General features: G+C 37.9%; 1 protein-coding gene across 2 annotated transcripts; it reads right to left on the bottom strand.

Moving 5' to 3' along the window:
- Positions 1 to 7,340: 7,340 nt before the first annotated feature.
- Positions 7,341 to 21,176, bottom strand: SPIC (Spi-C transcription factor). Of its 2 annotated transcripts, none has more exons than XM_005206704.5 (6): positions 21,110 to 21,176; positions 19,163 to 19,188; positions 18,515 to 18,608; positions 16,710 to 16,822; positions 15,090 to 15,147; positions 7,341 to 8,952 (listed from the first exon to the last, which is right to left on the bottom strand). In XM_005206704.5, the coding sequence occupies exons 2-6, from the start codon at positions 19,163 to 19,165 to the stop codon at positions 8,525 to 8,527; spliced, it is 696 nt and encodes a 231-aa protein (XP_005206761.1). In that variant the 5' UTR covers positions 19,166 to 19,188; positions 21,110 to 21,176; the 3' UTR covers positions 7,341 to 8,524. The 2 variants fall into 2 exon arrangements, with proteins under 2 accessions (XP_005206761.1, NP_001069889.1); NM_001076421.1 differs by having other exon boundaries at positions 8,197 to 8,952; positions 15,090 to 15,198.
- Between the last annotated feature and the right edge of the window lie 2,556 nt (positions 21,177 to 23,732).

The following is a 23,732-nucleotide window of genomic DNA, read 5'->3' as shown; positions in this document are numbered from 1 at the left end:
ACTGAAGATTCAAACATAGTCTTTTCTAAGCTTGGTATACATTCACATATGTTTTAAAAAGGCTTAGTACCCCTATATTTTATTATTTTATTATGTGAATAATATTTTCTATGCCATGAGCCTCATTATAACACTTTCGCCTAGTTAATTTATTTGTGATTTCCTTTCTTCTGCAATATCCTCTCCACAATCCCCCTTATCAAAAGTCATATGGCAGTCCAAGAAATAATTTAAAAAGTTCTCTCATTTACTGCAACCATAATGAGTCTCCTTGTACTCCACAGAGTCAAATGATCTGGTTAAGTTATTTAGCATGGAGGTAATAAGATAGCAAAAATATTTTTATGGGTTGGAATGACATATTCCTTCTGCCACTCAGGGGACATGATAGGATATTCTTACTCTACAAAAATGTTTTTACATCATCATGATATCATGTGGTCCCTACATATAATTACTTCTAAAAATATCCATTTAGAATGTTGGGTTGTTTTTGCCTCTGAAAAAAATTGCATAGGGAAACCTAGGGAAAATGCTAATTTCTTGTGACCAAATGGCATAGAACTGATAGTTTCCTTTGTATTTGAAAGTGCCTTACATATTTTAAAGTATGGCAATATAATTATTCCTTTTAGATAGCCTAAGGATTACTAATGTCTCTTATGTTGATTATCTAACCTTGTATTAGATTAGGCTGATTTCCTAGTGATTTTAAGAAAAGTGCCATACCAAATTAATTAGTCATGTCATTGTGAAGAAAACCTCAAAATAAGCTTACCCAACATGGCAATAAGTAAAATAGTGTAATAGGTAGTTAAAAATAGATAAAGTTTATCCATCCATCTGCTTCCCAAAAAGTCTATAAAGCAGCAGACAATGAATACACTTAAAGGTATATTTGATAAATAAAGATAAAACAAATATATACAAGAAGGGTAATTAAATCAGAAGTCATGAATGAGAGTGTTTAAATAGATGGATAAAAAAATTAATGGGGTTGCTTATTACTGAATGTCTAGGAGGTGATGTTTCAAATTTCCTAACCATCAGAGAAAAAAAAAGAGGACGTGAACTTCCCTTGCAGTCCAGTGGTTGGAACTGCTAGGTTCCAACACAGGGGGTGCAGGTTCAATCTGTGGTTGGGGACTAAGATCCCACAGGCAGGGTGGCACTGTCAAAAGAAAGGAGGATTAAATGTAATCAGTATTTCTCAAATCTTCCCTCCAAAGTTCAAAGAGAATGATTACTAGGGTATATAAACTGAAATAATCCACCAGAAGTGAAAAATCACTTTATGATTTAGCATATGAATTCAGGGAAACATTGTATTCTAACACTAATACATTGAAATTTATTTTAACAAAAAATAATTTTTTTATCATTTCTACCTGTGAGTTTAAATTTATTTCCAGAATAAAGTAGCACATTAATCCTATAGCTTAATACCAAATTCCAACAACATGGTACATTTTCTATTATTCCTGGGAAGTAACAAATTACAAAACTCTCATTACCTGATTTGTTTTCTAAAATCACACAACAGAATTTTTAAAGTGAAATCTTAAGATGTAAGTATAACATATGTACAGGGATTTACTTTAGAAGATAGTAGAAAAAATGTTATAAAGACTGGAGCCCAGTCTTGTATGAGCTGAGTCCCTGCCTGAATTAAGGTGATCTGCTACCAATCTATCTTCTAATCAAAATTAAGAGAAATCCTTCTGGGGGAAATAATATCATCCAGAATCCTTATAATTTTTCACATTCAATGCCTGAAATTCAAATGCAAAGAAAAACAAGAGCTTGACTTTAGTCTCCCTTTTCTTGGTTTCTTAAATTCTCTGTTCTCTGAAAATGCAGTTTTACACCTGAAGCTTGGCACCATATGATTTAGACTCCACCATATCTGTTGCTTACAATATTCTAAAATAATACCAGTTGCCACCAAGGACAATGAATTTCTGCAAAAGAGAATTTATTGATTAGGGATCCTCTCTGTGAGCTCTTGTTACTCAACTCAGTTCTAGAGTGAGGAGAAACACTACATTCGATTTTAAATGACCAGATATACAGAGAAATGGAACCAACAGGAAAAGTAGACTATAGAAACAGACCCAGAAACGATTCAATGGAGGCACAGTAACTACCTTAGCCAAGAAGAGAAAACTTCAAAAACCACAAAGAAGAAACATAAGAACAAAGTTGATTTGCCTCTGCCTGAGAAGTCCAAAATTTGGAGGCACCAGTTATCAGGGAAAGCAGAGAGCAACACAGAATTGAAAACAGAGTGATTAGTTGAAAGTCTTTAAAAAGAGAAATTGCATCCCAGGTCCTTCATCCAGAAAAGTAATTTTATCTAATAGGAGATCACAGATTTATGATGTGGAGAAATTGGATTAGAATGGCTCCAACTTAGGTTGGAAAGTAGAGTTAAGTGTGAAGATGAAAATACTAATATTAAGGGAATATCTGCTTACTGAATGGTGGGCTCTCCAGGCCCTTATTCAACCTATTCTGAAAACCCCAGGAATCGGGAGTATGCCTTTTCTGTCTCCGTAAGAATATTCTTCTCAGGTAGATTCTTTTGTAGGTGATGATATTTGGGACCCCCAGAGAAATAGCCAGCTCCCATCCAAACCACCTTGAAGTCCATAGCCAGCAACTTCTACCCAAAAGTGGTTTTTAGTGCCTTACACATTAGTGGAGAGACAAGAATCACCATTTATTGGAAGAAAGTCACAAACATAAAACAGAAGAAAGAGCAAATAGGAAAAACAAAGCAGGATTGGGGATGATGCTTGGGAAGAAAGGAGATTATATTAGAAATGGAGAAAAACTGAAAGCTACATATATATGTTTAATACCTCAGAAGAACAATTTTTTTTAACCTTGAATGCTCTACCAAGTCAAACTAAAAATCACATATGAGGAAAGGGAATTCTCTGGCAGGTTAGGACATCATGATTTCATTGCTGAGAGCATTGGGTCAATCCTTGGTGTGGAAACTAAAATCATGCAAGTCACAAGGCAAGGACAAAAAAAAAAAGATAAAATGAAGATATTTTTACACCTGTAGGGATTAAAAATGTTAACTTGCTATGAAGTTATAAAACTGAGCGTCCTAAGTAATTTGATTTAGTTTATGGCTTGTGTTGGGTCCTCTCCCTCCTCCAGAGGCAAAAACTGAGACAAGAATGTGAATGTTAGTAGTTTGAGAGGTGGTTCCAGAAAACACCATTAGGGGAATAGGGAAGTTTAAGAACACGTCTCAGCATTATTCCAACTAAGAGGTGAAGAAGCAGAGGTAAGTATTGAACAACCCGCAGCCTTCACTGGTTGAGAGCTGGTCTTACAGCACCAGTGAACCTTGAGCACTTTCAATATACTCCTCACATCCTCAGAGCCAGCTCTGGCAACCAGAAAATGCTCTTGAGAAAAGAATATCAGTTATCTTTTATACTTGTAACTGGCCAATTATGTTATTTTGAGCTCTTCAAACAATCGCAGTGAAACTAAATCACAAAATTAGAACATTTTAAGAATTTCCTGAACAAAGGAAAACAGATATGAGTGAAGCCTCCTAGACTGTAAAAGCTATAAATTATAGGCTTTAATTTCTTAGATCAGCTTCAGTTATAGAAATATGTCACAATTTTACTTGATATCCAGAGAACTTAAATAACATGCTGAAATTACTTCTCAGAAAGATAAGGAAAAGTTGTTTAGAAAATGTTTAAATTCCTATGACCACAGAAGCGCTAAGAACAAAGAGTATTTTTGGAGATTAGCCAGGTAGGGCAAAGGTCTTTAAAATCAAACTATACATGCTCTGATCCTTGTTATTGTAGTTTAAAACTCTAATGAACATTTGTCATTCTTTTGGCTGCCCACTTTCTGAACCCCTTTCTATGTTTGGGGAATTCTTGACCTAATGAGTCTCGATAGGATGAGAAACAGTCTCCCGGTATAAGGATTGAAAGTTCCAGATAATCACTTTTCTAGCTTTCTTTGCAGCCACACATGAACACATGACCAAGCTTCCGCCAATCGGAAGTTTCCATCACAGATTTCAAATACAGATCTAGTGATGTACAGAAGCAGGGAGGGCAGACAACCAGCTCTGAATGCAGCAGTAGGTGCAGCAAGATAGTTGTTGGGGGCAGGAGTGATCTATGCCAGCTCTGTTCAGTGACATGCAAGAGGACCTAAGCTAGGCCTCTAGTGGCAGTGATGTCCTCATTTGGCCAGATCTTTGGTGTAGTCTGGGGCTTTTTATCTGGCTGCTTGTTCTCCAGCCTTCTCATAAATTTTGTAAGCAATCTAATGCAGTTGTGTTTATCCACTCAGTTGTTTCTAACTCTTTGCGATACTTTGGACTGTAGCCCGCCAGGCTCCTCAGTCCATGGGATTTTTCAGGCAAGAATACTGGAGCGGGCTGCCATTTCCTCCTTCAGGGGATCTTCCCATCCCAGGGATCCAACACATGTCTCTATACTGCAGGCGGATTCTTTACCACTGAGCCATCAGGGAAGCCCCAAGCAATCTAATACCTTTCAATAAATCCTAGTGTATACTCAATGAGTCCAAGTTGACCTTAGTTAGCGACAATCAAGGAAGTTTACTGCTTCAAAATTCAGTACCAGAAAGAAGGGTATTGTCAATAGCAAATATTAAACCAGTTTGAGTCAAGGTTTTTTGTTATTTGAAGCCCAGGGCATCCCAACTGATCTCCCTGATTTTACTGAGTTAATTAGAAGAAACAAAGTGTTCCAAAAGCTATCAGTCTGACTCAGGACTTCCATGGTGGTCCAGAGGCTGAGGTTCCATGCTCCCAATGCAAGGGGCCTGGGTTTAATCCCCGGTCCAAGAGCTATATCCCACATGCCACAACCAAGTTCTCATGCTACAACTGAAGATCCCAAGGGCCCAAACTAAGACCTAGCACACCCAGAGAAATCGTTTTTAAAAAAAGGTTTTTAAAAAAAAAAAAAAGTTTTAATAGTTTTTAAAAAGTTTTAAAAAGAAAAGTTTACGACTCTGAAACTCGTAAATGTGATCTTTCATCACATGACTTTTTATAATTGTTTATGTAAAATTATAAATTAACAAACTGAATTTCCTATAATGACCATTTCATGATCTGGGTGAACAAATAATACTTTACGTAACTATGAAAATAGTTCACCCAGATCATGAAGTGGTCATTACAGGAAATTCGGTTTGTTAACAGTTTGTTAATAAGTGGTACATGAACTCTCTGGCCTTTCATTGGTTAATCCATCACTACACATCCTGAATGGGTTTGCTTATCAAAGAGAATCTTCACTAGCACCTGAATCTTCACTACAGCCCCCGACAATAAAACTTCTTCTGACAGCTGATCCAAACACTGCACAAAGTTTTGCTTTTACACAATTTGCATATATCTTATTTTGAACCATATCTATTTCTTCGGTGCCAATGATGAACTCATCAGATCACCATTCAAATATTCATGGGCCCTCCATACTGGGATTTCTGATCATGTGACCCACTACTGAAAACACCGGGACACTCTGGATTCTTTTTTCACTTTCAGCTCTTTGCTAGATGAGTCCATGGCCTGGGTAAGTCAGGGCTAATCTTGACAACTCTTGAGGTGGAACATTTCAAACATTCATGGGGTACCTCGCTGTTCTTGCCTGACAAAGAACACACACGCCCTTTTTGTGTTGCAGTCCTCTTTCTTTTATGTTCCCTCTGCCCTTAAAATCCATCCACATCTAAATTAGAAAGGCAGACTGAGTGTAAATACTGAGTCCTACCTTGACGTTAGCACTGATTGAAACTTTCTCAGTCTGTCCTGGCTGCTCTACTGCTACTGCTGCTGCTAAGTCACTTCAGTCGTGTCCGACTCTGTGCGACCCGAGACTGCAGCCCACTAAGGCTCCCCCGTCCCTGGGATTCTCCAGGAAAGAACACTGGAGTGGATTGACATTTCCTTCTCCAATGCATGAAAGTGGAAAGTGAAAGTGAAGTCGCTCAGTCATGTCCGACTCTTAGCAACCCCACGGACTGCAGCCTACCAGGCTCCTCCGTCCATGGGATTTTCCAGGCAAGAGTACTGGAGTGGGTGACATTGCCTCTAACAGAATACTATAACCTGGGTGGCTTACGAACAACAGGACTTTATTTCTCACAGCTCAGGAAGCTGGGAAGTCCAATCAAGGTGCTGGCAGATTTAGTGCCTACTGAGGCCTTGCCTCCTGGTTCACCCTACTATCCTCTCAGGGTGGAAGCAGAAAGGGAACTCTCCGTCATCTCTTTGATGAGGGCACTAAACCCATTCATTAGAGATTTCCTTCATGACCTAATCACCTCTCCAAAACCCTACCCCTAAAGACTATAACATTGGGGATTATGTTTCAACATGAATTTTGGGAAGACACAAAATTGTCTATAACAAACCTAGACTACATGTGGGTATGGCCAATATTGAGTTAGTCTCCATTTAGTCACCTGGAATCTACCATGTTCCTTCCCTGAGGAAGAAAGGGCACCGGGAGGGCACAAAGGAAAAGGGGAAACTGGGAATGCCAGACACAGTGCAGAGAACCAACCACTATATGGTCACAGCAATGTTGCAGATCTAACACAGCAAGCTCCCAGGAGCTCTTGACCTGCTGGCCAGGGCTTTTTGGCCCAGACTGAAGATGGCCCATTTAATCTAGGACATTCTCTTACTTCATGGTAATACAGATGGCTTTCCAGGTGGCAGGAGTGGTAAAGAACCTGGGAAAATCCCCTGGAGGAGGGCATGGCAACCCACCCCAGTATTCTTGCCTGGAGAATCTCACGGACAGAGGAGCCTAGCAGGCTACAGTCCATAGGGTCACAAAGAGTCGGACACAACTGAAGTGACTTAAAAAACCTGCCAAGCAGCAAGTAAGAAAAAGAGTTTATTTTGGGAGTTTCTTATGGGACAGCTTCCATGCAAGACTGCCCACATCCTGGCTCCGCTCCTGGGTTTATTATTTGCAAGCCTCAATCTTTTATTAAAGCCTTCCCCTGACCCTCCGGCTTCAACTGTTTCAGCCTCCTTTAGCTGGGCTAGTTCAAGGAAAGATCATGATCCAGGGTTGGGCTCAAGAACTAATGGTGCAAGAGCACCTCCCTGTGGTTGAGTGGCAGGAGAGCAAGAAACTTTAGCTCCTGGATCTACCCAAAACAAGAGAGAAAAGCAAGGAAATGATTGTGATTAAGTGTAAGCTTTGGAGTTTGTAGGTGACATTTTCCTTAGACCATTTCTTTAGTGCCGAAGGATTACAGACCATGAGGTCCGAGGTGCAGAGGATAGCCACTGAAGTTTTTATTTTTAAAATCTTTATTTATTTTATAGAAATATAGTCGATTTACAATATTATATTAGTTTCAGATGTACTACATAGTGATTCAATATTTTTCTAGGTTACACTCTATTCAAAGCTATTATAAAATGTTGGCTACATTCCCTGTGCTGTACATTACATTCTTGTATCTTTTTTGTTTTATATTTAGTAGTCTGTACCTCTTAATCCTCTATGCCTATCTTGCTCCCCTCCCCCCAGCCCTCCCCCTACTGGTAACTAGTTTGTTCTCTATATCTTTAAGTCTGTTTCTAGTTCATTATTTTCATTTGTTTCAATTTTTAGATTCTACATATAAATGGTAACATATAGTATTTGTCTTTCTCTGTCTGACTTATTGCAGCAAGCTTAATATCCTCTAGGTCCATCCATATTGCAAATGGCAAGATTTCACTTTTTTGGCAAAGTAATATTCTATGTGCGTGTGTGTGTGTGTATACCACATCTCCTTTATTCACCTGTTGGCTAGAAGGTTGCTTCCATATCTTGGCTATTGTAAATAATGTCATTATGGGAGTTCCCTGGTAGTCTAGTGGTTAGGATTTGGCATTGTCACTGCAAAGGCCTGGTTGGGAAACTGATATCTGACAAGCCACACAGTGCAGCCAAAAAAAAAATTTTTGTTTCTTTTTGAATTAGTGTTTTCATTTTCTTTGGATATATACCCAGGAGTGGAATTGCTGGATCATATAGTAGTTCTAGTTTTAGCCACTGAAAATTTTAAAGCCCTGAATATAATTTAGCAGGAACACTATCACAGGCAATCAGTTTTTGTTCTGTTGCTAAAGCTATTGGATATATGCTAAAGTGATTTTTTTTTTTTTGGTCTGAGTGACAAGAAAATAATGTTTAATCAATATGCAAATCAAACGGTCTCCACTGGCATTATTAATCTAAAAAGAAATAATTGCATAGTCACTAGTAAGAGGAAGGACATTTAGTCTATACTTTCAAATGGGACAATCATTCTAAAGAGCTGTTCACTGGCAAAATTTCTCCCCAAGTTAGTATAGATTATATGCTATGTCATAAAAGGTAACAATCATGAAGTGTTTTTTTTCAGTATTTGCTTTTAGAGAAAAATCCTAAAACTTGTAGAGACTTCTGATGTCAGAAAATTATGAAATGTAAGAGTATATTTAGCAATCAGGGTGACTTAGCTCATGGTAATTGGCATATGTATAATTATAATTTGCATTCCAGTTATTTAGACTGAGATATCCTTGATCAGGTTGAACATACTGTGAATAGAAGATCTCTTTTTCCAAGAAATAAGGTGCAGACAGTCTTTGGAGAATGGCCTCACTGAACTGGTAAGTTAGCTTTCTCCGGATTTTGATGATTTCCCCAGTTCTTCCATAATTCCTCAGTGCTCTGGCCATTTTCTGATAAGTCATGGTCTTCCGGTTGCCTTTTCTTTTTCCCCAGAGTTGGGCAAGTTTTTCTTTGTTTTTTGATACAAACTGAAAGATGCCTTTGGTTTGATCTATCCACTGAATACAAGATGCCATCTCTGGATTACATAGGGATTCATGAAGGTATTCAAACAGTCGGAGCTTCTTCCTGCCTAAAACAGAGGAAAACAACATCATGCTTCACCATGGCTCTACACAGAGCACCTTCTCAGGAAGGATTTGTTGAGTGAATACAGAATTGAAAGTTCCATTGGGATTGGTTTCCCTCCTATTCACCCTCTTAGAATGTATTTATGGTATCATTTTATGGGACTTGGCCTATTGCAGTTTCAAATGAAACTTTCTTGTTGGGGAAGTTGTCCAAAATGTTGTAGTCTTTCATTGGAAAAGGGAAGCATGGAGCCTCTTTACCCTAGTCTCTCATCTGTCATGTGGTCTTTCTTTACAGTTAAATCTTGACTTCTAGTTTTATGTTAAACTATCTACAGAACAAGACTGAGCAAAATGTACTACAAAGTTTAGTGGTTCTAAAGAGAAGTTTCAGGACTTCCTCAGTGGTCTGGTGGTTAAGAATCTGCCTTTCAATGCAGGGGATGTGGGTTCGATCCCTGGTCAGGGAACTAAGATCCCACATGCCACAGAGCAACTAACACCCGACACAGACAAATAGTTGTTTTGTTTAAAGGAGAAGTCTCAAAAGACCTTTCCAAAAGGGAACTCATTTGAAGCAGCTTTATTCAAGTAAGTTAAGACAAATAAGCTAAAGAAGGTGAATGCATTTTGTAAAATGTAAAACAATGTGCAAATTCAAGTGAAATCAGTAATGCTGCTGCTACTGCTGCTAAGTCACTTCAGTTGTGTCCGACTCTGTGTGATCCCATAGACGACAGCCCACCAGGCTCCACCGTCCCTGGGATTCTCCAGGCAAAAACACTGGAGTGGGTTGCCATTTCCTTCTCCAATGCATGAAAGTGAAAAGTGAAAGTGAAGTCGCTCAGTCGTGTCCGACTCTTAGCGACCCCATGGACTGCAGCCTACCAGGCTCCTCCGTCCACGGGATTTTCCAGGCAAGAGTACCAGAGTGGGGTGCCATTGCCTTCTCCTGAAATCAGTAATAGACTTATGTAAAAATGCTAACTCTGGCTCTGCATAATTACTTGAAAAAAAAATAGAAAAAAAGCAAAGTTGAAATCCCAAAATATCTTCATGACATTCTGACATTATTAATGAGAAATGACAGAGAGCATGGTGATGTTTTTCATTGCTGTGAAATAAAATGATACTGCCAGAGCTTTTAATCTCTTTTGGAACACAGCCCTTTATATTTCAGAGTAACTAGAAAGGAAACTTTGAGAAGATTTGCTGTGATTTTTGCTTGTTTGGTCGATTGGAGAACAGAGGTGCCAAGCCGTTTTATGACTTCTGAATTGGCCTGTAAACATCGTGGTCCACCAGATCTGTCAGTAGCTAAAAGTTCCACGGCCAGATTCCATTTTCCCCTTGAGAAAGTCAAACAGTGGATTCCCAAACTGCTTTAAACAGTCTCTGGGGTGTAAGACTCATACATCGGTCATTATTCATCCAAAAGCCTCAAAGATTATCTTTTGTGTTATATTATCTTGAGTTTATGAATTGAGAAATGAAAGGGACTTACCAAAAAACACATTATGAATTCAAGTCACAGACTTAAACAAGCTCTCTGGCTCTCATCCAATGGTCAAATCAATTATAATGGATCCTCATCTTTTAAAGTTTGTTTTCGATTTTGAAAAAAAAGATGTTTGAACTTTTGTGTTTTGAAAATAAAGGTATATGATAAAAAATTCAAACAGAAGCACAAGCTGAAAGTAAAAACTCCAATCTAGTCTGCATATCTTTAGAAAACAATTTATTTTTTGCATATATAATCATATGCATATTGGAGAAGGGCATGGCAACACACTCCAGGATTCTTGCCTGAAAACTCCCACGGACAGAGGAACCTGCCAGGCTACAGTCTATGGGGTTGCAAAGAGTCAGACACAGCCAAGCAACTAATACTTTATCCTTTAAAAGTGAAAATTGGTATAGTATTTTGTACTTTTTCCAGTGTCTAATATATCTTAAATAAATCATTGAACCATATAGAGACTAGCTATAGATAGAGGAAATACTAAAGTGTTGACAACAGTTAGTTCTGGGGGATAGCATGGGAAGAAAGAACATTTTTTCACTCATTCTTCACATACTTCTGAATCATCTGAAATTTTCATGAGCATTATTACTCTTGAATTATGGAATTACAAAGGATTAAAACCCAAACCAAAATGGTATTCAGAGATCATTCTGCTTCAATATTTAAAGTATGCTCTTTTGCATTTTAATAATTATATATGTTCTATTTGTGTGTGTGTGTGTTAGTTGCTTAGTCGTGTCTGACTTTTTTGCAACCCCATAGGCTGCAGCCCCACCAGGCCCCTCTGTCCATGGGATTCTCCACTGGACACTGGAGTGGGTTGCCATTTCCTTCTCCAAAAGGAACTATAGAAAGAAAGAAAGTGAAGTCGCTGTCTCCTAATAATGAATTCTTGAAGTATTTTGAAATTTCATTGTTTCAAATGTATCACGACTTCAGGTGGATGACAACTCTAAAAACAAAAATAGTAAATTATATTTCCCCTAATTGCAAAGATCCACAGCCCAAAACATCAGTGAAAAGATATAGGCATCATACTCTGGACTTAGTTGGTTTGTTAAAAAAAAAAGAATAGGAGACAGAGGTAGAAGCATTATTGTCCTAATATTAAATTACTGCCATTATTCAATACTTAGTAGTAATGTTCAGTAGATTTACTTTACTTATGTGATATTATACATTATTCCTTTCTGGATTAGAGTATTACTGCATAGTTAGATTTTATAATTCTAGGATACAGTATACTGTTTTATAGGAACAAAACTGCTGCTGCTGCTACTAAGTCACTTCAGTCGTGTCCGACTCTGTGTGACCCCATAGACGACAACCCACCAGGCTCCCACGTCCCTGGGATTCTCCAGGCAAGAACACTGGAGTGGGTTGCCATTTCCTTCTCCAATGCATGAAAGTGAAAAGTCAAAGTGAAGTCGCTCAGTTGTGTCTGACCCTCAGCGACCCCATGGACTGCAGCCTACCAGGCTCCTCCGTCCATGGGATTTTCCAGGCAGGAATACTGGAGTGGGGTGCCATTGCCTTCTCCATAGGAACAAAACTAGTTATCCCAAAAAATATTCATTTAAAGTAATTTTAAGTATGAACATGTAAAAGAATAAAATTAGAACATTTTCTCACAGATTTATAAAAATAAACTCAAAATGGACTAAAGACTTAAATGTAAGACCAGAAACCAAATGTAAGACCAGAAACCATTAAACTCCTAGAAGAAAACATAGGAAGAATGCTCTTTGACAAAAAGTGTAGCAATATTTTTTTTTTATCTATCTCCTAAGGCAAAGAAAACAAGAATAAAAATAAACAAATGAGACCTAATTAAACTCAAATGCTTTTGCACAGCAAAGGAAACCATCAACAAAACAAAAAGATAATCTACGGAATGGGAGAAAATATTTGCAAATGATATGAATAAATGGTTAATATCCAAAACATGTAAATAGCTCAAGCAACTCCATATCAAAAAATAAACAATCCCATTAAGAAAATGGGCAGAAGACCTGAATAGACATTTTTCCAAAGACATACAAATGGCCCCAACAGGCACATAAAAATCTTCTAATACCCAACATTGATACTGATTAGAGAATCAGAATCACAATGAATATCATCGCACCCTATCAGAATGGCTATCAACAAAAAGACAAATGGGACTCCCCTGGTGGTTCAGAGGCTAAGACTCTGACTGACATAGAGGCTAAGACTCTGTGCTACCAATGCACGGGGCCCAGGTTTCGATCCCTCGTCAGGGAACTAGACCCCACATGCTGCAGCTAGGACCTGGCACAGCCAAAGAAGTAAACAATAAATTTTAAAAAGACCACAAGTAACAAGTGTTGGCAAGAATATAGAGAAGAAAGAGCACTTATGCACCGTTGGTGGGAATGCAAACTGGTAGAGCCATGTGAAACACAGTGTGGAGATTCTTCAAAAAGCTTAAAAAAGAACTACCAGTGACTTCCCTGGCGGTCCAGTGGTTAAGACTCTGTGCTTCCAATGCAGGGGGCTCAGGTTCCATCCCTTGTTGGGGAACTAAGATCCCACATGCCATATGGAGTGGCCAAAAGAAAAAAAAGAACCACCATATGACCCAGCAACCCCACTCCTGGGTGTATATCCAAAGAAAATGAAAGCACTAATTTGAAGATACATGCATCCCAACGTTCATAGCAGCATTATTTATAATAGCCAAGATATGGATGTAACGTAAGTGTGAATAAACAGATGAATGGATAAAGAAGATGTATATATACATACATTTGAATATAACTCATCCATAAAAAAATAAAATAAAATTTTGCCATTCGCAACAAAGTAGATGGACCTAGAGGGTATTATGATAAAATGAAAAGTCAGACAAAGAAAGACAAATACTGTATGTTATCACTTATATGTGGAATCTAAAAAAACCTAAAAAGTTTAAAAATTAACAAATATAGCCAAACAGAAACAGACTCACAGATATAGAGAATAAACTAGTGGTTACCAGTGGGCAGAGGGAAGGAGGGAGGAGCAAGATTAGGATAGAGAATCAAGAGGTGCAAACTACTATGTATAAAATAAGTTACAAGGATATATTATGCAGTACAAGGAATATGGCCAATATTTTATAATAATTTTAAATGGAGTATAATCTATAAAAATTTTGAATCAGTATGTTGTAAACCTGAAACTAATATAATATTATAAATCAACTACACCTCAATAAAAAATATAAATTTAAAAAACAAAATAATGTTAGCTATGATATCATTTTTTAAATTGCAGTATAAAGTTGTGATGCATCTTACATGTCTTTGTATTTTGTAGGTGTATACTACCACAAACAACATTGCAAGGAACATCCTAATACATATTTACATACACATATGTACCTAAGGTATTTGAGGAAATAGCCATAGTACTAGACTATAAGCATAGTGATTTATATGGGTTTTCTAACTTAATTTTTACAGCAGTCTTACAATGTGTGTACAATTATTATTTGCTTTTCTTTATTTTTTGAATATGAATACTGTGGTACAGAAGGTTAAATGATTTGGCCAGGCTCACATAATTAACCCAGAGTTCACATTCAACCACTGAGTCATAGAGTCACTAAGAGTCTAAAGACACGAACATTTAAAATTTTGGGAGATATTGCTAAATTGCTTTACAAAACTGTACCAGTTTATACCCCCTTTAATAATGCATGTGAAAAACAAAAATAATGCACGTGAGTGTGTGTGGCCCACATCTTGGCCAACACAAGTTATTATCTTGCTTTAACACTTTTTTCTTACCTGTTAGATGAGATCACCTTCAATTTATGAAATCAGGATTTCAAATTTATGAAATAAAGTTATTATTATGGAACTTTTTTTCTGTGGAAAACTTAATAGAGAAGATGATTTCTGTCCCTAGGGCTTCACAGTTGGAATAAGATTGCTAAGACAATTCATGGAAAACCTCCCCCTTCTATACCTAAAATTTATATACCTTATTTTTTTTTTAATTGAAGTATAGAAGATGTACAATATAAGTTATAGGTGTACAATATAATGATTAACAATTTTTAAAGGTCATATGCCAATTAAAGCTATTATAAAATATTGGCTTTATTCTCTGTGTTGTAGAATGTAACCTTGTATCTTACTTTATACATAATAACCTCTTAATTACCTACCTTTATATATCCCATCCCCCTGCTGGTAACCAGTAACCTGTTCTCCATATTTTACATCCTATTTTTTTTTTTTTTTTTTAGGCTCCACTGGATGACATGTGGGATCTTAGTGACTTGTTCAGGGATCAAACCCATGAGCCCTGCATCAAGAGTACAGTCTTAAGAACTGAACCACCAGGGAAATCCCCTTACACCCTATACTTGAACACAGATTTATTTGAGGGACTGACGCTTCACACCTTCACAACATCTCTATGAAGCAAAAGGAAAGCTCATTCAAAATAAACAGCTTGGAGTCTTTTGTCTGTCAGAGTTGTTATTCTCAGTTGTGAGAAAAAAACATTTTGCAAGTCATTTCCAAACTCAGATATGAAATCCCCTAAAAGCTGCTTTGATAAAGACTTGGTTCTTTTGCAAGGAGTGATGTATCCACATACCTTTTCCTCCCTTTTGCTGGAGAAGAGCAGGTTGTACCAGCTGGTTTTCAGGGATGTTCTGCAGAGATTGATGAATATTTCCTTCAAAATAGAGGTCCGTAGCACTGTTCTATATAAATAATGTATCAAGATGTTAAATGGGACTTTCTGTGCGGCCACCAATTGGTGGCCAAAGTCAAAATCTGAGGGCAAAAAGAATGTTCAACAGCTCTCAAATTTGGAAAAGCGCTACCTTCAGTGGCTGTCTCCCAGGGCAGAGCCAGCATCAAACCCATATACAGAGAGTGCCAAGGGACAGAGGTTACCGAGGAATTCTGAGTATCCTCAGAATTGAGAGGAATTCTGAATTCTCCCTTCTCTCTCATAAAGGAGAGTAGGTTACTTTCCTCCTTTCCCCTAAAAATGACCAGTAAGAAAGATTCAAAAGAATCACTAGTAGAAATGGAAGTGCCAGCAATAAGGGAAGACAAGCTTCCATTCCAGAACTGGATGCCCATCTAGACAAGATGAGACAAGGAGAGACAGATGGCAGTTGCAGGAGGGCAGAGCCAAGAGAGGAGGCAGGAGGAAACCACCTGAGCTTCTACCATTACATATGGCAAAAAGACAGGGCAGAAGGGGCTAGACTTGAGCCATCCCCATACAGCAGGCAACGAGTTCCCAACCACAAGGGGCTGTGCAGTGCACACTGTGGGTAGAATCTGAAGAGGAAGTAGGGTTGCCCTAGCAACTGAAAATATTAGGCATCCTCTAATTTACCTGGTAACCCTAAGCAGAGGTGAGAGAGGTTAAAGTAAAACCAAAACTCCCTCTTAAAAGAAATGTCTTGTTGGAGAGACCCTGACAGTACAATTTACAGGGACAGAAAAAGGATATTTGACATAGCATGGTTGAAAGTAATGACTGAAAAAAAACGAAGACTACTTTATATTTATACTCTGTTTCAGAGTATTAAGACTGTTTGATAAAATGGATACATCAAGAAAACAATGCCGAGAATTCCATGGCAGTCAAGTGGTTAGAACTCCACACTTCCATAGCAGGGGGCATGGATTCAGTCCCTGGTTGGGGAAATAAGATCCCACATGCCATGACGTGGCCAAAAAAATAAATAAAAATAATTTTAAAAAAAAGAAAACAATGCAAAAAAAATACACGGAAGGAGAGATGGTAGAGACACTTCCATTTGCAGAAGGTGCTAAAATAGAAATGAATTGGTCCAATATACATAGCTAGCTCTGAGCTTGGGACGGGAAACAAAGCGGGTTAATACAAGACTGTAGGTAAAGCCAGTACAGGGAATGTTTTTAGGGGAACCATAGCTTTTCTGCAGTTTTCTGGATGGACTGAGGAGAAGCATTGACATGAGAACCCTAAAATACCTCCTCTTTATAGAATCATTCAGACCTGTCTGAAGTCAGATGAAGAACAATGATAAAGGGGAGTTTCCTTCTTGACAGCATTGATGATCCCCCAACTTGCCTGCCAAATTCACGCCTCAGGTGACCCCAAGTGAGCATTTTCAGTCAGTTTCAGCTAGCATACACCAAGGGAAGGCTGGTGTAAATAGGAAATTTGCTTGTTACTGAGGGATGACAGTCTCCTGGTAAAAGTACTCACTATTACTGTTCTCCAATTATAGATGGGTTCCTCTGCAGGCTGCACACCATAGCTGTTGGAATTTCCTCTGATATGAGAACGGTGGTTGATAAAAGCCAGGTAATTTTTGTAATCTAATTTAAAAACAGAGAAAGAAACTGACAAGGTCAAATTTTATATTTATGTGTGTGAATGATGACAAATGCTTATGTGATTGATCGTGGCATTTTTATATGTGAGACACTAAATTTATTTAGGATAGAGAATAGGCAGATCTGTCTCCTAATGTAAAAGAAATAAAACCAAAAAACAAACAAATGGGGGGGCTTCCCAGATTACCTGTTCTAGTGGTAAAGAGCCCACCTGCCAATGCAGGAGTCATAAGAGATGCGGGTTCCATCCCTGGGTCGGGAAGATCCCCTGAAGGAGGGCATGGCAACCTATTCCAATATTCTTGACTGGAGAATCCCATGGACAGAGGAGACTGTTGGGCTACAGTCCATAGAGTCTCAAAGAGTTGGACACAACTGAAGAGACTTAGCATGTTCACACACGAACAAATGGGATCTAATTAAACTTAAAAACTTTTGTACAGCAAAAGAAAACATTGACAAAACAAAGACAACCTACAGAATGTGAGAAAACATTTGCAAATGATGTGACTCACAATAGGTTACTTTCCAAAATATATAAAGAGCTCAATATAAAAAAAGAACAATCAAAAAATGGGCAGAAGACCTGAATTGACACTTCACCAAAGAACACATAGGGATGGCCAATAGGCACATGGAAAGATTCTCAACATTGCTAATTACTACGGAGAAGGCAGTGGCATGCCACTCCAGTACTCTTGCCTGGAAAATCCCATGGACAGAGGAGCCTGCTAATTATTAAAGAAAAGCAAATCAAAACAATGAGATATCATCTCACACAGGTCAAAGGACCATCATCAAAAAGTCTACAAACAATAAATTCTGGAGAGAATGTAGGAAAAAAGGAATCCTTGTACACTGTTAGTGGGAATGCAAATCTGTACAGCCCCTGTGAAAAACAGTATAGAGGATTCTCAAAAAAATAACTAGCGTAAGATTCAGCAATTCCACTCCTAGATATACATCTGAAGAAAATGAAAACTCTAAATTCAAAACGATACATGCGTTCCAGTGTTCACAGCAGCACTGTTTACAATAGTAAACACAGGGAAACAACCTAAGTGCCCATCAACAGACAAATGGGTGTGGTATATACATAAAATGGAACATTACTAAATCATAAACAATGAAATTCTGCAATTTGCAACAAGTATATATCTAGAGAATGTTATGCTTAGTGAAATTAGTCAGACAAAGACAAGTGCTAGATGATATCACTTATATGTGGAATCTAAAAAATAATACAAACAAAACAGAAAGATACTCTCAGACATAGAAAACAAACTTGTGGCTATGTAGAGGGACAGGGAAGGTGGGAAGGACAATTCAGTGGTATGGGATAAACACACTACAATGTATGAGAAAGATAAGCAACAAAGATATGTTGTACAGCACAGAGAATTATAGCTATTATCTTAGGATGACTTGTAATGGAGTGAATCACAATGTTATACACCTGAAATTAATGTTATAAATCAGTTATGTTTCATTAATATACAAAACCTAACAAAAATTGTTTAAGGTGGATAATCCTGTTTGATTTCTGCCTTTAGAACTGATCCCAGATGCACGGGGTAAAAAGGATCTTTTCTGTTCAGGTCATTATTCTCATGTGTGTGGTATGTGACCAACAAGCCATCTGATGTACAAACAGAAGGAGACTGACATCTTTACCTGAGGAGTACTGAAAGTCTCCAGTTGAATGCTGCCTCAGTACTTCAAAAGCATCTTCAAATGCTTGACCCAGCTTGTCTTGTTCAGCACAAGCCTATTAGAACAATGGCAGAACTCTGGAGTTAAGACATTACCAACTGAACTTAATTTTGCTGATGTAAAGGAGGGCTTCTCAACCACAGCACAACCTATTAGCATTTTTGGTTGACTGTCTCTTTTGTAGAGGGTTGTCCTGTGCATTGCTGGGTGCAAAACAGCATCCCACCAGATACCAGTGTCAATCCCACTGGTGACAACCAAAAATATCTTAAACGTAGCCAAATATGCCCTGGAGGACAACATCAAGCCTGGTTGAGATCCACTGCTCTACAATATAGTATCTAAAACCAGTGCTCATTCTATAGTATGGTATTTAATGTTTTATAAATTTTTAGCAAGGAATTAGTTATATAGCAGAAGACTGATTTAGAAAAAGGGATCGAGGAAGTATGTTTATCAAACAGAATCTGGCTCATTATTTAAAAAATGAAATGTTCTTAATTTCAAAAGCATGTCTCCAAGACCTAAAATTAAACTGTTTTGTAACCATCTCATACCCTTATTAATCTAATGAGGAAAAACAAAGAAGATTTTTAAATGTCAACTTACCATGCTTCATTAAAAAATTGACAATTCTGAAAAAAATTAATATGTAAAAAATAAAATTAGTGTTTCTATTTAATTTGCCTCTGAATTAAAAAAGACTACTTAAAATATTTTCTGCATATACCTTATGTAAATCGAAAGTACCATCTGAATTTTGATGAGTACAAGTTTCCTTTCTACAAAAATTTCCTCTGAAGATTTATGTTTGCTTTTCTATCATTACAAAATGTCTTTTAAAAAATATTTCTTTATTATTTATTTGGCTGCACTGGGTCTTAGTTGCAGCATGTGGGATCTAGTTCCCTGACCAGGGGTTGAACCCGGGCCCCCTGCATTAACCACTGGATCACCAGGGAAGTCCTCCAAATTTCTTAAATGTTAAAATAGCTAAATATGTATTGCTGAATCACTTTGCTTTACACTTGAAACTAACACACTGTAAAGTAAATATACTTCAATTAGAAAAAGAGATTAAAAATATAAATAAAATAGCTAAACAGTTAACCACGCAAACCACTTAAGATATGAGAATACAGAAATAATTTGAGTATATTTAAGTATGTCAAGTATTTAAAAATTCCTGTAAGTATTAAAAAGTTCTGGAAATGAAAATCTTTTTAACCTTAGCCAGGCTGTCCATTTATAACACTCATTTTGTTTTTTAACTTTCTGGCGTCATATAGACTTCTGAAAATCTGGTGAAAGACATGCTTTTTCTCTCATAAAATGTGAATTTACCTTACAAATAAAATGTACTCTATGAAACCCACCTGTAGAGTTTCTAAGAATCCTGGTCTATAATTTTACATCTACTTTCTTATCTCTGTAAGTAAGTTTTGTTTTAAATAGTTATCATACTGACCCACATTAAATGTTTTAAAACTTTCTGTTCTATACACTACACAAAACAAACAAATCTACATAAGAAAGAGCGGGCGGTGGATCTACATTGTTTACCATTTCATTTAGCACACCAAACCACACTGTTTATACAAGTTTTTAGAATTTATCCTCCAAACACAATGAGCTTTCTCTTTAATATTTAACCTTGCATAAGATGATACAATCTAATACTATTGCTAAACATACCCATAACATATCAATATAATATGTCAAACATCAAAATTCTGTTCTGCTCTTTGAAATCACTGTCATTTAAAAGAACTCAGCCATAAGAATCCGCCTGCCAATGCAGGAGACCCAGTTTCACTCCCTGGGTTGGTCGAGAAGATCCCCTGGAAAGGAGAATGGAAACACACTCCAGCACTCTTGTCTGGAGAATTTCATGGACTGAGAAGCCTGGTGGGCTATAGTCCATGGGGTTGCAAGGAGTAGGACATGACTGAGCAACTAACATAAGAAAAACCATTTAAGAAAGGTAACTATGGGAGGTGATGAATGTGCTAACTAGTCTGATGGTGGTAATCCTTTCCCAATTTGTATGTGTGTCAAATCATCATATTGTACACCTTACACAGTGTTATATCAATTACATCTCAATAAGGTTGGAAAAAAATACAGCTTCTCAGTGTGGAAGATGTTGAAAAATTTAGCAAAAACAACAAAAAAAGAAAATCCATAAATAATTTGAACGATGATTTCTAATGGATATTACCAGTACAGGTATTTTTAAAGGCCATATCAATAACTTTCAATTAATTATGACTCATAAGCACCAAAGGAAATACCTACCTAGGTGAGTGCTGTACTTCGAATTAAATACTTATATGAAACTACTCCCTTTGACTAAAATAGCCCCCAAAACAATCATGACTCTTTAAAGTAGCAAACCCAAATGGAAGGAAAAAAGCTTGAAAACATTATCGATCACTTCAATCGATTAATATTAGTACCAGAATAGGTAGTCAACGAAAAACACTCATTAGGTCAAAAGAAGAAAATTAGTAGTTATTACAAGGAGTTTTGAAAAGCATAAACTAAACCGCTTACCAGGAAGACACTTCAGCCCTTTACCAAATTCTTTCATTAATATCAGAATCGTTAGGACAGAACTGTCAGGAGCTCACTGACAGAGTTGCATTAAGTAGCTGTTTTTAAGGAAGTGCTACAAAAGGGGATTTTTTTTAAAAGATACAGTGCCTTCATTATTTCTCTTTCATGATATGGCCAGTAGACACCAGGGGCTATTATTTTGAAGTGGCACAGAATATTTGTATACTATAGGCCAAAACCATTAGAACAAACCCCATGAACCCCCACCCCACCCAGCATGAGTTGTGGCCCCCGGGCCCACACAACCCGACTGGGCACCTCTGATCTGAACAACCCTTGTTCATATTTCTGTTTTTAAAAAATTATTCTTATATTTCTTCCCTGATTCTGGAGCCTGTGTTGCTTTTCTTGCCTGAACCATTAACAGCCTTCACTCTGGTCTTTCCTTTCAAATCATTTTCTTGATAAAGTCATTCAATGACTGCCCCCACCTCTACACACACACACCTCCCCCACTTAGAGATCTTAAAGGCACAGGCCCTGGCCTTGGCACTCAGGCTCCTCATTTCACCTTATTTACCACCACTCCTTTAAGAGGAGGCAATTGAATCCATGCTATAGTCTTCCCTCCACACCTGGATAAAGAAACAATTCCAAACCAGAAGCTTGTGGACATGTTTGAGGCCCGTGCACTTAGAGAGCAGGTCCAGCTCTCTTGTTTAGCTTGAAGGTTTATTTGGGATGGTTTTGATGGCTCTGATGGAAATGACGGGGACTCCATTCACCTGTAATGCTTCCTTCACAGCCCACCCCTCTGCCTATGTACCCATTTTATCTTACCTGTCCATCAGAGGCCAATCCAATATTCACAAGTGCTCCAGATGGAAACAACTTTCCCCTCCGAAGCACAGGTCTGCAACACTCTCAAGTAACTGTAACCTTCTGTCGTTTTAATAGATGTCACAGTTAGCCAGGGGGAAAACCACCTAAGAATTTTTTGTAAACCTTGTGGGTGGGGAAGAGAGATTTTCTATTTTGCATAATTGGAATCTGAGCTCACCTTTGATATGGGACTATTGTTCTAGACCAATTACGTTTTTTGCCGAGTTTTATTATGCAAATATAAACACACATTCCCCTCTTGTGAAATGTAGATGTTATAAGTAACAACTGTATAAAACCAAATTGCTAATGCTGATGAGTTTTTAAATCTGTACCATCGCCAGTCTACGCCCTTTTCGCGCCTTTTGATTTTCTTTGGTTCATTTAGTCAACAAATACATATCAATGATTTCTTTCCTCCGATGGATACTGTCCTGAGTCCAGGGATCACAACCCTCAACAAGTTCTGATGAGGAAAAATGAAGTTTTTAAAAAGCAAACTATAAAAATGTTATTAATGATGAGTACTGCTACTGCTAAGTCGCTTCAGTCGTGCCCGACGCTGTGCGACCCCATAGACGGCAGCCCACCAGGCTCCCCCGTCCCTGGGATTCTCCAGGCAAGAACACTGGAGTGGGTTGCCATTTCCTTCTCCAATGCATGAAAGTGAAAAGTGAAAGTGAAGGCGCTCAGTCATGTCTGACTCTTCTCGACCCCATGGACTGCAGCCTACCAGGCTCCTCCGTCCATGGGATTTTCCAGGCAAGAGTACTGAAGTGGGTTGCCATTGCCTTCTCCGAATGATGAGTACTAAAAAAACAATAACAGAAAGGTCATAGTGAATGTATATGGCCATGGTGAACGGTCAAAAAAATTCTAAGGGAATGTGTATGAGCTGAAATCCAAGGATAAGAAAGAGTGAGCAAAAGAAAAGCAGAAAAGCTGCGAAGCACCTCTCATCAGAAGAAACAGCAGATGCCAGGAATCTCAAGTGGAAATGAGTTTGGTTTATTTAAGGCACAAAAAAGAATGGCAGTGGGGCTGGGGTAAAATGAGTCTGGGGGCCAAGAGGCAAAGGTAGCAAGAAAGGAGGATGGGTCTGGATCAAATACACACATCAAGCCCCCCCCCCAAAAATATTAGTAATATAAAAATGTTCAAAAGAATCTAAAAATCACATGTGATAGTAGTTACTGCTCTGCTCCATTTCACAGATGAAGTCTCTAAATCAAGGCTCAAACACATTTTATGAATTTTTTTCCCCCTAAAGTCCAATTGCTAGTGAGAGATGGGCTGTTCTGGGCCCAGATTTGGGCCCAAATGACTTCATGCAGATGCTCTCAACTGCCATGTGCTGAAGTCCTATGTCCGTAGATTAGGTTCCATTGGACCAGGGTTCTCAGTATTGATAGCAGTCTCCATAGCACCCCGAAGAATCTCATAGCAGCACAGGCTTGGTATGTATTTGAAATAAAGGGAAAAAAGAACAAGTCAATATTCTAAGCCCACATTTTCCCCAACAGGTGTCTCCAAAGTTTTATTTTGCAAGATGTAAATAAATGGACCCTGAAGAATAGTTGAGTGAAACCAATGAGCACATGATGTTTGCGGGGCATGATTCTATATTATAGATGAAAAGTAGAAATGCAGTTTTGAGTCTTTTGTAAAGGTAAAGTAAGAAAATGCTTCCAGCAACTTAAAAAAAAAGATGCATTCTTTTAGCATTCTAGGGGTTAAG

Source organism: Bos taurus, chromosome 5 (assembly GCF_002263795.3).
Source record: "Bos taurus isolate L1 Dominette 01449 registration number 42190680 breed Hereford chromosome 5, ARS-UCD2.0, whole genome shotgun sequence".
In the NCBI taxonomy this organism is placed as follows: domain Eukaryota; kingdom Metazoa; phylum Chordata; class Mammalia; order Artiodactyla; family Bovidae; genus Bos; species Bos taurus.
This window is presented reverse-complemented; position numbering and strand designations above follow the sequence as displayed.

Excerpts from the sequence above, each read along its gene's own strand:
- SPIC (NM_001076421.1), bottom strand. Across the intron at positions 15,199-16,709 it reads ATAATTGGAGAACAGTAATA|AACAGTGCTACGGACCTCTA; the intron begins GTGAGTACTTTT and ends TTATTTATATAG. Across the intron at positions 8,953-15,089 it reads CCAGCAAAAGGGAGGAAAAG|GCAGGAAGAAGCTCCGACTG; the intron begins GTATGTGGATAC and ends CCTCTGTTTTAG.